Source organism: Atractosteus spatula, chromosome 22 (assembly GCF_055471065.1).
Source record: "Atractosteus spatula isolate fAtrSpa1 chromosome 22, fAtrSpa1.hap1, whole genome shotgun sequence".
NCBI classification, from domain to species: Eukaryota; Metazoa; Chordata; class Actinopteri; order Semionotiformes; family Lepisosteidae; genus Atractosteus; species Atractosteus spatula.
This window is the reverse complement of record NC_142727.1, coordinates 1142200-1156813: the sequence shown is the minus strand read 5'-3', so window position 1 is coordinate 1156813 and position 14614 is coordinate 1142200. Positions and strand designations below refer to the sequence as shown.

General features: G+C 53.4%; 2 protein-coding genes across 3 annotated transcripts; one reads left to right on the top strand and one right to left on the bottom strand.

Moving 5' to 3' along the window:
* Nucleotides 1-598: 598 nt before the first annotated feature.
* mfap5 (microfibril associated protein 5) lies at nucleotides 599-7046 on the bottom strand. Of its 2 annotated transcripts, XM_088939794.1 has the most exons (7): nucleotides 3615-7046; nucleotides 2566-2635; nucleotides 2081-2113; nucleotides 1480-1533; nucleotides 1191-1278; nucleotides 911-984; nucleotides 599-820 (listed from the first exon to the last, which is right to left on the bottom strand). In XM_088939794.1, exons 2-7 carry the CDS (start codon nucleotides 2606-2608, stop codon nucleotides 723-725), a joined length of 390 nt encoding a protein of 129 aa, XP_088795920.1. In that variant the 5' UTR covers nucleotides 2609-2635; nucleotides 3615-7046; the 3' UTR covers nucleotides 599-722. The 2 variants fall into 2 exon arrangements, with proteins under 2 accessions (XP_088795920.1, XP_088795922.1); XM_088939796.1 differs by lacking the exon at nucleotides 1480-1533.
* Nucleotides 6657-11593, top strand: LOC148816419 (uncharacterized). The gene is made up of 3 exons (XM_088939779.1): nucleotides 6657-6738; nucleotides 8869-9029; nucleotides 9105-11593. The coding sequence occupies exons 2-3, from the start codon at nucleotides 8988-8990 to the stop codon at nucleotides 11457-11459; spliced, it is 2397 nt and encodes a 798-aa protein (XP_088795905.1). The 5' UTR covers nucleotides 6657-6738; nucleotides 8869-8987; the 3' UTR covers nucleotides 11460-11593.
* Nucleotides 11594-14614: the final 3021 nt, after the last annotated feature.

Below are 14614 nucleotides of genomic sequence, written 5' to 3'. Positions count from 1 at the left end.
GTGTGTGTGTGTGTGTACAGTGTGTCCAGTAAGAGTCTGGACTCCAGGTGTGTGTGTGTGTGTGTATACAGTGTGTCCAGTAAGAGTCTGGACTCCAGGTGTGTGTGTGTGTATACAGTGTGTCCAGTAAGAGTCTGGACTCCAGGTGTGTGTGTGTATACAGTGTGTCCAGTATGAGTCTGGACTCCAGTTGTGTGTGTGTGTGTGTGTGTGTGTATACAGTGTGTCCAGTAAGAGTCTGGACTCCAGGTGTGTGTGTATACAGTGTGTCCAGTAAGAGTCTGGACTCCAGGTGTGTGTGTGTGTGTATACAGTGTGTCCAGTAAGAGTCTGGACTCCAGGTGTGTGTGTGTATACAGTGTGTCCAGTATGAGTCTGGACTCCAGTGTGTGTGTGTGTGTGTGTGTGTGTGTACAGTGTGTCCAGTAAGAGTCTGGACTCCAGGTGTGTGTGTGTGTGTGTGTGTACAGTGTGTCCAGTAAGAGTCTGGACTCCAGGTGTGTGTGTGTATACAGTGTGTCCAGTAAGAGTCTGGACTCCAGGTACAGGTATACAGTGTAAAAAAAGTAAATTAATAAGTTTCAACTATGCAGCAAAATTGTGATACAATATAAAATGTATTTGTAGTTTGTGAGAACAGTGTGCTTGTAGCCATGTGCTTATAGAGTAAAGGGGGAGAAGCAGGAGGGCGGCTGTGCTCGGCGGCGCTGGTGCTCTTTCTCTCAGGCTTCGCCGTGGGCCCAGGTCTTCCTGCGGCCGCAGAGTCCGAGAGACCTCTGAAGCCTCCTGGGATAGCCGGCTCTCACGCGGCACAGGTCGGCTGCGGAGAGCGACAGGGAGAGGGAGCGTCAGCAGAGTCCGCGTGTCTGGCGGACCGACGACACGGAGATGGAGAAGGACAAAGTCTCACCCTTCAGGGCTTCCTCCTCCTGACAGACGATTCTGACACAGATCTCCTTATTGATGATATAGACACGAGGGTAACTGGGAGAGAGAGATGGGTTTATATAGACACACTGACTGAGTGACTGACTGGACACTACAGCACAGTGACCCTGACTGACTGACTGGACACTACAGCACAGAGACACTGACTGACTGACTGGACACTACAGCACAGAGACCCTGACTGACTGACTGGACACTACAGTATATTAAGAGTGCACTGAAAGATCCAGAGTATCAGTTACCTGTAGATACAGATGGAGTGGATACACCTCTTGGTGGGCCGATGAACCGAATACATTCTAGTGCAGGGATAGGTCTCCTCTCTACAGTCTGAGATATAGAGTGGGGCAGATTAACAGTGATGTCACCATCATCACCACCACGATCACCACAAATACCATTTTCACCATTATCATCGGCATCATCACCCCAATTATCATCCTCATCACTATCGGCACCAGTCTGAGACAGAGAGGGTTCCTATTCCCAGTATAAGGATACTCTAGGATGGAAAGTGCCATATAAGTGTACCTGGTGTTAATGTTGCCTGAGAAGGATCTCCGGGCACAGGACCATACGTCACCTCTGCACAGAGAGAAAGTGAGGCGCAAATGACTGGAAAAACCACCTCGAAAATGACATCACACCTGAAACTAACAGGGCAGCAGCCGCAGACCGCAGTGTGAACACAGAGCTCCGGTTCACGAGCTGTCTACAACGGACATACGGATGAGCTCTCTGGGGCACCCACGGTACCAAAGGCAGGAGGGACTGTCTCGGAAGCGGACTAGGGGCTGATGAACATGCGTTCCCATAACAACGCAGCTGCTCTTAACTCCAAGCCTCTCCCTGCGGGGGCGTCACATCTGACGTCTGTTTCCGCTGCAGCTGTGGAAAGACGGGGGACCCAGCAGGACTCAACCAGTAAAGGAACTGGGGTGTGGGTGTGGGCACGGGTGAGAGACACACTTTCCTATTGGTTGCTGGCCCGGGGGAGGACCCACGTGCCCCGTCTGCCCTTCGGCAGGGACAGGAGCCGCGGCCAGGGCGCCGCTGGCAATGCGTCCGCGTTGTGCCAGCTCATCGCAGTTCTCTTTCTTTTTTTCAGATCGGGGAGTTTAGGTCGTCTTACCTCCGTCCTGAGCCTCACCAACGCCGAGAAGTACTGCAGGGGGAACAGGAGAAGAAGCGCGATCAGGTGAGAGAGACGGCGGTGGCTCTGAACAGAGGTGACCACCGCTGCCCCAGCGTACTGGGCCGGGGGGCTGTCTGTGTGGAGTTTGCATGTTCTCCCCGCGTCTGTGAGGGTTTCTTCCCACAGTGCAATGGCGTGCCGGGAGGTTGCTTGGCTTCTGGGACAGTCAGCGCTGCCGTGAGTGTGTGTGTGTGTGTGTGTGTGTGTGTGTGTGTGTGTGTGCGCGCGCGCTCTGTGATGGACTGGCTGTCGGTGGACTGCGAGGCAGAACCCAGAGCACCTGAACTGACCCCTGTCCTCACCGGAAGATCACGCAGACTCTTCACAGACAGCGCTCCGATCCAGGATGAACTGTCTAATAAGAGCACGACCATCCCGAAATCTGATTTTCAGACATGCTTACTGTTTCCTTGGCTCGTTACCTTGGATGCTGCAGAGAAGCACTGTGACTGGCAGGCGGCCCATCTTTCAGGAAAAGTCTCTACAAAAACACTGAGGAGATGGACAGAGTATTATTCTACAAACGTGCTGATGATGTAGTGTTGATGTGAAGTTACAGAGGAGCTGGACTGAGTGTCTCTCCAGTATCTCCAGCTCTGATGGGCAGGAGTGTTAATGTGAAGTTACAGAGGAGCTGGACTGAGTGTCTCTCCAGTATCTCCAGCTCTGATGGGGAGGGGTGTTAATGTGAAGTTACAGAGGAGCTGGACTGAGTGTCTCTCCAGTATCTCCAGCTCTGATGGGGAGGGGTGTTAATGTGAAGTCACAGAGGAGCTGGACTGATTTTCATTCTCTTTTTTTCCTAATTTTCCTCCCTGTTTGTCCCTCTCTGGCACCGGGTTGCTCTCTGTTGTTTGTGATCGGCGGTCGAGTCCAAGCCATGAGCTCATCCAAAAGAATGTGTTTTGTACACTAATCCTTGTGTGTGTGGCGATCCCCTCTCCCTCACACCCCTCTCGGTGCCAGGCTTGCGTTTAACCCATCGGGAACCATGTACGCTGTCCCCCTCCTCACCACCAAAAACCCCACAGGATTCCCCCCTCTGTCTCCGCAACACCCACCCACCCCTCTCTCCCCCTCCCTCCCTCTCTCTACGGCTAATTCCATTATTTCCGCCCCAGAACCTGGGCTCTGTTTCTGCCAAAACAACGTGGAGCTCGAAAACGGCAATAAGCGTCTTCCATGAGCCAAAAAGTTAAGTTATCTAGATTAGAAATGTAGTACTGTTTGTGTAAAGGAATAGCAGTCTCTCTCTATCTCTCTTCTAAAGCTACAGCTGTCTCTCCGAGTCTCTCCATCTCTCTTCTGAAGCTACAGCTGTCTCTCCGAGTCTCTCCATCTCTCTTCTGAAGCTACAGCTGTCTCTCCGAGTCTCTCCATCTCTCTTCTGAAGCTACAGCTGTCTCTGTCTGTTTCTGTCTCTCTCTCTGTCTAACAGTCTACCTGTCTGTGAACGATGAATCACACTCACCTCTGTCAGTCCTGGATCCCGGTTTTTCAGCTCTTTCCCTGGGTCTCGCCCTGCGTCTCTCCCACTCTCGCCTTCCTAATTGAATCCAGCCACGGGCTCTGTGTCGTCCAGTGGATTCACCCTCTCAGAGAGAAAGGGAGGGAGAGAGGGAGTGTGTGCGTGGGAGAGAGGGAGTTAGAGATCTGGGGAGAGAGAGTGAGGGTCTTTCTGCTTTCAGCTGCTCACATATCACAATGTGCAGGAATTTCCCCTCTAGCAAGCTCATTAATTTAAGAAGGTTATGATGTGATCATCTGGAATGAAATCATGAGCACTCAGGCTGAAAGAGCAGGACTCTACTGAGAGAAACTGAGCACCCTGTCTGTACAAAGACTCATACATGTCCCAGTCTGCACACACTCATCTCAGACTCACAAGTCCAGTCTGTACACACTGATCTCAGACTCACAAGTGTCCCAGTCTGTACACACTGATCCCAGACTCACATGTGTCCCAGTCTGTACACACTGATCTCAGACTCACAAGTCCAGTCTGTACACACTGATCTCAGACTCACAAGTGTCCCAGTCTGTACACACTGATCACAGACTCACAAGTCCAGTCTGTACACACTGATCTCAGACTCACACGTGTCCCAGTCTGTACACACTGATCACAGACTCACAGTCCAGTCTGTACACACTGATCTCAGACTCACAAGTGTCCCAGTCTGTATACACTGATCTCAGACTCACATGTGTCCCAGTCTGTACACACTGATCTCAGACTCACAAGTGTCCCAGTCTGCACACACTCATCTCAGACTCACAAGTCCAGTCTGTACACACTGATCTCAGACTCACAAGTGTCCCAGTCTGTACACACTGATCCCAGACTCACATGTGTCCCAGTCTGTACACACTCATCTCAGACTCACAAGTCCAGTCTGTACACACTGATCTCAGACTCACAAGTGTCCCAGTCTGTACACACTGATCACAGACTCACAAGTCCAGTCTGTACACACTGATCTCAGACTCACACGTGTCCCAGTCTGTACACACTGATCACAGACTCACAGTCCAGTCTGTACACACTGATCTCAGACTCACAAGTGTCCCAGTCTGTATACACTGATCTCAAACTCACATGTGTCCCAGTCTGTACACACTGATCTCAGACTCACAAGTGTCCCAGTCTGTACACACTGATCTCAGACTCACAAGTTCAGTCTGTACACACCGATCTCAGACTCACACTTGCCCCAGTCTGTATACACTGATCCCAGATTCACAAGTCCAGTCTGTACACACTGATCTCAGACTCACAAGTGTCCCAGTCTGTACACACTGATCTCAGACTCACAAGTCCAGTCTGTACACACTGATCTCAGACTCACACTTGTCCCAGTCTGTACACACTGATTTCAGACTCACAAGTCCAGTCTGTACACACTGATCTCAGACTCACACGTGTCCAGTCTATACACACTGATCTCAGACTCACACGTGTCCCAGTCTGTACACACTGATCACAGACTCACAGTCCAGTCTGTACACACTGATCTCAGACTCACAAGTGTCCCAGTCTGTATACACTGATCTCAGACTCACATGTGTCCCAGTCTGTACACACTGATCTCAGACTCACAAGTGTCCCAGTCTGTACACACTGATCCAGACTCACAAGTCCAGTCTGTACACACCGATCTCAGACTCACACTTGCCCCAGTCTGTATACACTGATCCCAGACTCACAAGTCCAGTCTGTACACACTGATCTCAGACTCACACTTGTCCCAGTCTGTACACACTGATTTCAGACTCACAAGTGTCCCAGTCTGTACACACTGATCTCAGACTCACAAGTGTCCCAGTCTGTACACACTGATCTCAGACTCACAAGTCCAGTCTGTACACACTGATCTCAGACTCACACGTGTCCAGTCTATACACACTGATCTCAGACTCACAAGTCCAGTCTGTACACACTGATCTCAGACTCACAAGTCCAGTCTGTACACACTGATCTCAGACTCACACGTGTCCAGTCTGTACACACTGATCTCAGATTCACACATGTCCCAGTCTGTACACACTGATCTCAGACTCACAAGTCTAGTCTGTACACACCCATCTCGGACTGGTGAATTCCCAGTCTGTACAGACTGATTTCAAACTCACAAGTCCAGTCTGTACACACTGATCTCAGACTCACACGTGTCCCAGTCTGTACACACTGATCTCAGACTCACAAGTCTAGTCTGTACACACTGATCTCAGACTCACACTTGGCACAGTCTGTATACACTGATCTCAGACTCACAAGTCCAGTCTGTACACACTGATCTCAGACTCACAAGTCTAGTCTGTACACACTGATCTCAGACTCACACGTGTCCCAGTCTGTACACACTGATCTCAGACTCACACGTGTCCCAGTCTGTACACACTGATCTCAGATTCACACGTGTCCCAGTCTGTACACACTGATCTCAGACTCACAAGTCTAGTCTGTACACACTGATCTCAGACTCACACGTGTCCCAGTCTGTACACACTGATCTCAGACTCACACTTCCAGTCTGTACACACTGATCTCAGACTCACACTTGGCACAGTCTGTACACACCCATCTCAGACTCACAAGTCTAGTCTGTACACACCCATCTCGGACTGGTGAATTCCCAGTCTGTACACACTCATTTCAGACTGGTGCTAAAATATGAACTGGCAGCCCTCCCTATAAAACTGCTGACATTGGGCTGCCCTGCTATATAATATATTGGTGTATTATACTGAACACCACAACTCCTCCACTCTCCACAGCATCAGCGCTACTTGGCAAATGTCAGCTGCCGCGGGAGCGGTAACCCGGGGACACCGCCCCGGATCGCCAGCGCGGTGACACCCGGGCCGGAAGCGGAAGTCTCATTGTCTGCGCCGAGTGTGTCTGCAGCGGAGAGAGACAGGTTGAGACGGGCAGCAGGGAAAGAAAACGGACTGAGCCGGAACGACAGAGCAAAGAAGAAAACAGCAGAGGCAGCTGGAGGACAGAGGCAGCTGGAGGAGTGCTGCATTGGCAGAAATCGCCCCCAGAAAAGCAGAGAGCGAAAACGGAGGAGGGCTGTATCATAGATCTAACGGTAAATCTACTACCACCGTTATTATTATTATTATTATTATTATTATTTATTATTATTGAGATATGCATGCGTGCATGCGTGCATGCATTATAACACTGACTGCTCAAGTGACCGGGAGTTAGTGGTGATGCTGTTAATAAGTACCTCGTGGCTGTCAGTTAACATCGTTGTAATAGTAGTAAAGTTTTAAGTCACACTTAACGCATGCATCCTCCCCCCCGCGAGATTGTCTCCCGAATAACCTGCAAAGAAAAAAGCAACTGGTCCAAAAATGGAAACTTTCTCTCTCGGACACGACAGCTGACTCCAGTGATGTTACTTCAACATGACAGATCGAGGTCCTGTCGGAGTTGCGGTGTCACCGCCCCTGATGACGATATCGAACTGCCCCGTTATGGAGAGTTAGTCTCTGGTTCTGGATCATTGATTATATGATTGCTTGTACCTCAGATGGTTTTTACTTTATTCAACACGTATTTAACGCAATCGGGTCTACAGACAGGTAATCTATTTTGTCTTTAAGTCCTGCATCTTATTTGCTGTGGTTGTCTGTAATAATATTGAGCAAAGCACTGTGTAACTCAAGTGTGTCAGAGCTGTACTGAGCTCTGCGCTGTGTAACTCAGTGTGTCAGAGCTGTACTGAGCTCTGCGCTGTGTGACTCAGTGTGTCAGAGCTGTCCCGAGCTCTGCGCTGTGTGACTCAGTGTGACAGAGCTGTACCGAGCTCTGCGCTGTGTGACTCAGTGTGTCAGAGCTGTACCGAGCTCTGCGCTGTGTGACTCAGTGTGTCAGAGCTGTACCGAGCTCTGCGCTGTGTGACTCAGTGTGTCAGAGCTGTACCGAGCTCTGCGCTGTGTGACTCAGTGTGTCAGAGCTGTACCGAGCTCTGCGCTGTGTGACTCAGTGTGACAGAGCTGTACCGAGCTCTGCGCTGTGTGACTCAGTGTGTCAGAGCTGTACCGAGCTCTGCGCTGTGTGACTCAGTGTGTCAGAGCTGTACCGAGCTCTGCGCTGTGTGACTCAGTGTGTCAGAGCTGTACTGAGCTCTGCGCTGTGTGACTCAGTGTGTCAGAGCTGTACTGAGCCCTGCGCTGTGTAACTCAGTGTGTCAGAGTTTTATTGAGTGCTACACTATGTAGAATGATTTAAGAAATAATGATTATTAGGAATAAATGTTGGGACAGTAACATTGTCCACATTGCAAGTAAAACTCTTGATTTGACACCAGCGTCCCTTTAAGACCCACAGAGTGCTTCTGGCTGAAACAGTTGGTTCAAGCAGGTGCTCATTGATCCATTTATTCCCCGGCGCAGTCACTGAGACCGACCACCAGGTGGCAGTGATGCTCATTCACACTGCACACCCTCAGTTCACTTTATTCAGTCCAGTTTATTTCTCACGGGCATGGGGAGGTGCTTTTTAGCACATGTGCTCCGATACAGGGACACTAAGGAATCGCCACAACATAAACACAGAACAAGTTAGCATACAAGTCACACAAGCAGTCTGGGAAGAGAAAAAAGACCCACGTCCGTGTGAGTAGTAACGTAGGTGTAGTTATATAGAGGATTTTAGTAAGTGCTCTGTAGGGGAAGGTCATCTGCTTAAGATGGGTGTCTGTGTTTTGTGTGCTTTTTACCAAGTGGTTTACAGCTGATCCACCACCCATGAAGGAAAGATCTTGTTTACACATGATCAGATAGTCACAGGAACAGTTTCACTGTGTAGAATTAAAAAAAAAAATGTCAAAAGATCCAGAAAGCATATCTACAGTATATAGATGTATCTCATAAAATTGTGTGAGATACATCTATATACTATCTATACCCTCCTGTTAGTTAGTCTGAGGGTTTACTCTGTTTACTCCCTGACGCGCCATCGGGTCAGACCAGCAGGTGGCGCTGTTGCTCTCTGTGCTCCGAGCGGGGAGGGGTGTTGAGCCAGGTCTGGGGTGCTGAAGGGGTAGAATCAGTGTGACCCCGAAGCCTGCAAGGGGGGAGACGGGGGAAGGCAAGGAGAGAGCCTGGGGCAGGGCAGGACCCCAGAGTGGAGAGTGGCCAGGGGCGGAGAGCGGCCATCTGGGTAAACGGATCTTCTTCTCTCTTTTTTTTTTGCGGGTTTCCTGCAGCGGCGCTGCACCGCGGCCGAGGAGGAGGAGGAGCGGGCGAGACGAGAGGAGCCGGATCGAGGCGGGCTGGGGCGGCCGTCCCTCGCTCCCTCGCTCTCCCTGCGCCCCCGGAGGGGCCGATGGAAGAGGCGCGTGACCGCGAGGGCGAGGGAGGGCGGGAGGCGGGCCGGGACCCGCGCGCGGGAGGAGACGCGCGGCGGGGGCAGGCCCAGACCCCCTCGCTCGCCCCCTCCGAGCTCCCAGGATGCCCTCTCCGCGATTCCCGCACGAGGGGAGCTCGCGTCTCCCGCGTGTCCCCGCAAGGGGAGGGAGGAAAGGAGTCACGTTACCACCCCCCAAAATCTGCCCCCTGGAAGCTGGGGACTTTAGAGAGGAGCTCCAGGATCGTGCGAAAGAGCCGGGAGGTCGGGAAAGCCACTGTTTCTGGCGCTCGAGGGCACCCTAAAATTAGCGGGCACCCCACGTCCCTCTGCGTCCCCCCATCTGTGGAGCAGCAAGACGAAGAGATGGTGGCCCTCTCCGTGCCGGATGTTGGCCACGCCTGGGTCCGGTGGGAGCGAGGGCCAGCATCCCCGGAGAGCAAGGGGTGCCCGAGCGCCCGCTCGCGCGGAGATGGGGACGAGGGGGCGAGCCGGGGAGCGGGGTTGGGGGCGAAGGGGCGGGGGTTTGAGCTGGAGAGCAGGTGTGGGAGGGACAAGGAGCGGAGGGGGTCGCCGGGGGAGGGAGGAGAAGGGAGAGGGAGAACGGAGGCCGAGACGGACGTGACCACATTCCCGTCCCTGATCCGGGGCGCCTCCCATCGCGGCGAGCAAGAGCTCCCACATCCTGCCCCGGTCGACAGGGAAGACTCCAAGTCCAGGGCTGTGGATCTCCGCGCCCCAGTGCCTCCCCTGATGAAGGAAGAAGAGGAAGACCGCTCGTCGCCGAACGAAACGGCGCCGCCCCCCAGCGGCCTCCCGAGCAAAGCCCCCTGGCACAGGAGGCGCGCCCAGGGCCACGCAGGAGCGCCGCCACAGCCGCCAGGGCAGCAGGGTGAGCCGGTGAGACGGCCGCAGGCGCCGCCAGAGCCGAGCCCGCGGTCCCAGCGGCGGCGGCGGCGGCTCCACCCCGGCCCCCTGCTCCGGCAGCCTGCCCCCCCCCCGGGGCCCCGCTCCCCGCATGCCCACCCGGGACCGGAGCTGAGGTCTGGATTGGACCCGCCACAGCCAAGGAAGAGGAGTGACCCCGATGGTCCGGAGCGAGTGGGGAGGCAGGCCGGCTTCCTCCCCCCTTGCCGGGTGTCCGCGGCGATGGCGCCTTCCTCCGGGAGGGAGGACGAGGGAGGGGCGGGGGCGCAGAGGGACTGGAGGGCGGAGATGGGGGGAGGGGGAGGGGGAGTGAAGTTCGTGCAGCTGATCGATGAGTCCGGGGGCTACGCCACCGCCAAGCTCGTGCCCTGCCTGGGCGACGACGACGACGACGACGACGACGAAGAGGGGGGCGAAGGCGGGGTCGGAGGACGAGGGCAGGGAAGGGAGGGGGGAGAGGAGGAGGACACGGAGGACGAACTGGGGGAGGTGGAGATCCGGGAGGTGATCGTGGACGGGGACGACGACGACGACGACGACGGGAGCGACTCGGCCACCCCCAGCCCCCCGCCCCCGCCCCCCCCCGGCCCCCCCGTGCCCAAGCTGTTCCAGTGCGGGGCGTGTGGGAAGGCCTTCAAGCGCGCCTGGGAGCTCTTCAGCCACGAGGTGGTGCACACCGCCGAGCGGCCCTACCAGTGCGACGCCTGCGGCGCCACCTTCAAGCGCCACTCCGACTACAAGAGCCACCGCATGGTGCACACGGAGTCGCGGCCCTTCCGCTGCGAGACCTGCCACAAGGCCTTCAAGCGCTCCTCCAACCTGCAGGAGCACCGGCGCATCCACAGCGGCGCCCGGCCCCACCTCTGCCCGCCCTGCGGCAAGCGCTTCAAGACCCCCTACGAGCTGCAGCGCCACGCCCTGGTGCACGTCACCGAGCGGCCCCACAAGTGCCAGGACTGCGGCAAGGACTTCCCCACGCCCGGCACCCTGCTGGCCCACCGGCGGCAGCACTGCGACGACAAGCCCCACGTCTGCCCGGCCTGCGGCAAGAGGTTCACCTACGGCCACAGCCTCAAGGTGCACGAGCGCGTGCACACCAACCACCGCCCCTTCGTGTGCCCGCTGTGCGGCAAGGCCTTCAAGCAGTCCAACGCCCTGGCCAGCCACGAGCGCGTGCACACCGGCGCCCGGCCCTTCGCCTGCCCCACCTGCGGCAAGGCCTTCAAGCAGAGCTCCTACCTGGTCATCCACCAGCGCGCCCACACCGGCGAGCGGCCCTACCGCTGCCAGACCTGCGGCAAGGCCTTCGCCCGGCCCTCGCTGCTGCTGCAGCACGCCCGCGTGCACAGCCAGGAGCGGCCCTACCAGTGCGGCTTCTGCCACAAGCGCTTCAAGGACGAGGCCTACCTCGCCGTGCACGAGAAGGTGCACACCGGCCAGAGCCCCTACCAGTGCGGCGTGTGTCACAAGGGCTTCGCACACCCCTCCAACCTGCTGCAGCACCAGAGAGTGCACCGAGACTGAAGGACAGACTGGACACTCCAGGACATGGACACTGCACTGAGAGAGAGAGGGGTTAATACAGACACACTGACTGGACACTCCAGGACATGGACACTGCACTGAGAGAGAGAGAGGGGTTCATACACACACACTGACTGGACACTCCAGGACATGGACACTGCACTGAGAGAGAGAGGGGTTCATACAGACACACTGACTGGACACTCCAGTACATTAACACTGCACTGAGAGAGAGGGGTTAATACACACACACCAAATGGACACTCCAGTACATGAACACTGCACTGAGAGAGAGAGAGGGGTTCATACAGACACACTGACTGGACACTCCAGTACATTAACACTGCACTGAGAGAGAGAGGGGTTCATACAGACACACTGACTGGACACTCCAGTACATTAACACTGCACTGAGAGAGAGAGGGGTTCATACACACACACTGACTGGACACTCCAGTACATTAACACTGCACTGAGAGAGAGAGGGGTTCATACAGACACACTGACTGGACACTCCAGTACATTAACACTGCACTGAGAGAGAGAGGGGTTCATACACACACACTGACTGGACACTCCAGTACATGAACACTGCACTGAGAGAGAGGGAAAGGTTAATATTGATAGACCCTACATTACATATATACTGTAGTACATTAATTCTGCACTGAGAGAGATAGGGTTTATTTAGACTGACAGGACAGTATAGTCTGAACACTACAGTATTAACACTGACTTACTGGACACAGAGAGAGTGAGAAAGGTCAATGCTGAAAGCCTGGACAGAGAAGTAAGGGACTAAATCACTGATTCATTAGTCACTCCAGAGCACGTAAGACTCTGTATGTAAGAACAGATGCAGAGACGTGAAGAACAACATTACCCATGCTGCATTGTACCCTGAGGTACCCCTGAGGAAAACAATGCAAGCTGACCTCTGAACTCTGGGAGTTGTAGTTTTTGTCCAGACGAACTCACTGTGCAACATTAATCTTCTCTCTTACTCGTTACATAAGAATCAATAACCACAACAGTGTTACGGTTATAATTAAGGCTTCTGGTTTGAATTAGGAGATGATGTCATTCTCCCAGTTAGAAGAAAATCTGCAACATTGCTTGCATTTTAGGTTTATTTTAGAACCTTGTAGGTTTATTATGCATTTCATTTGTATTTTTTTACAACCTTGAGAACAAGTTTGCGTTTCGGCTTGCAAAGACGTGGAAACCACAAGCACTGAAAGAGTTGTTGTCAGCAGACGGCTCGCACACCACAGTGAAGAGCAGAGACGCACCAGAGTCTCAGGTGAGTCACAGACCGAGGCACAAGGCAGATCCCAGACGGGGTGGTCACGTCAAGACCTGAGCTTAGGACAAGCCAGCTGTGGTTCGTAGTTCTTGAGTCGTCTGTTTTTTACAATCAAACCTAATCAACTGGCATTTAAAGAACGTCGTCAAGGGGGAGACAGGTCCGTATTGATGGACATAACACTCCAGCTCTTCCTGACAGAGCAAGGAGGGTGAATATTGATCTAATCCACCACACACTACAATGTCTTCCACACTAAGTACTATAGGTAGTATAATCCTAAACATGCACAACGCCTAAAAAAACCAGAAGCCCTAGTTATAATAAGAATGACAAATAATGGTGTTGTTTTTTTTTATTTTGGATCTAGGTTTGTAAGCTGTAGTGTGGGAACACTAATGTGTATAATATTACTCCTAACCTAATAATCTGTTAATAGTGATGTTGGAATTAAAATTCGGAGAATTGCCTGTTTGGTTTGATTGCTGATGGCCCCATGGACCAGACGAGTTTGCAAATGGCTGGAAACGCGATATATTAACCATCTGTCCGTTTTTTTTTAACTGCTTTATCCAGCACAGGACCACGGGGGAGCCGGAGAATATCCCAGCAAGCTCCGGGCACAAGGCAGGGTACACCCTGGACTGGACGCCAGTCTGTTGCACAGCACACAGAGACACAGACGCACACAGAGACACAGACACACACACTCGCACTGGGGCCACATTTCCCAGAAGCCATTTCACTTGCCAGCATGTCTTTGGACTGTGGGAGGAAAGTGTAGCGCACAGAGGAAACCCAGGAGAACATGCAAACTCCATGCAGACAGCACCCCAGGTCTGGAACTGACCCCAGGGCGTCAGCTCTGCATCGGTGATACTTGTGTGTCTGGGATACAAGCTCTAAATGTCTTTATCTTTTGCTCAGGAGGTTGAGTTGTTAACTATTCAGACAAAGAGCTTCTGATGAGCTTTCCCGGACAGCCGTTGCAGAGTGCCCGAGGCGCAGGAGACCTTTCCTCTGCTTCCTGCAGGCGTCCCATTGGAAACAGGAGGAACTGTCTGAGCGGGTTCAGTTCACACATCCACACACCCTGCGGCAACGTCACCTGAAGGGGACCCTTCTGGATCCCAAGGGCTGGTGATGGATTCCAAATGCTGCAACACCACGTACAGTGAGTCACTTCAGACCCCTTATGAGACAAACTATGATCTCAGCCGTGAGTCACTGCAGATCTCTGTGGGATCTGTAGATCTCAGCCCTGAGTCACTGCAGATCTCTGTGGGATCTGTAGATCTCAGCCCTGAGTCACTGCAGGTTCCTGTGAGAGGATCTGTAGATCTCAGCCCTGAGTCACTGCAGATCTCTGTGGGATCTGTAGATCTCAGCCCTGAGTCACTGCAGATCTCTGTGGGATCTGTAGATCTCAGCCCTGAGTCACTGCAGACTCCTGTGAGAGGATCTGTAGATCTCAGCCCTGAGTCACTGCAGGTTCCTGTGAGAGGATCTGTAGATCTCAGCCCTGAGTCACTGCAGGTTCCTGTGAGAGGATCTGTAGATCTCAGCCCTGAGTCACTGCAGGTTCCTGTGAGAGGATCTGTAGATCTGAGCCCTGAGTCACTGCAGGTTCCTGTGAGAGGATCTGTAGATCTCAGCCCTGAGTCACTGCAGGTTCCTGTGAGAGGATCTGTAGATCTCAGCCCTGAGTCACTGCAGACTCCTGTGAGAGGATCTGTAGATCTCAGCCCTGAGTCACTGCAGATCTCTGTGGGATCTGTAGATCTGAGCCCTGAGTCACTGCAGGTTCCTGTGAGAGGATCTGTAGATCTCAGCCCTGAGTCACTGCAGA

Coding starts and splice junctions, on each gene's coding strand:
- mfap5 (XM_088939794.1), bottom strand. CDS start 2,608: ATGGGCCGCCTGCCAGTCACAGTGCTTCTCTGCAGCATCCAAG. Junction 2,114..2,565: donor GCTTCTCTGCAGCATCCAAG/GTAACGAGCCAA, acceptor TTCCCCCTGCAG/TACTTCTCGGCGTTGGTGAG. Junction 1,279..1,479: donor TCAGGCAACATTAACACCAG/GTACACTTATAT, acceptor TCTATATCTCAG/ACTGTAGAGAGGAGACCTAT.
- LOC148816419 (XM_088939779.1), top strand. CDS start 8,988: ATGGAAGAGGCGCGTGACCGCGAGGGCGAGGGAGGGCGGGAG. Junction 9,030..9,104: donor AGGGCGAGGGAGGGCGGGAG/GCGGGCCGGGAC, acceptor GCCCCCTCCGAG/CTCCCAGGATGCCCTCTCCG.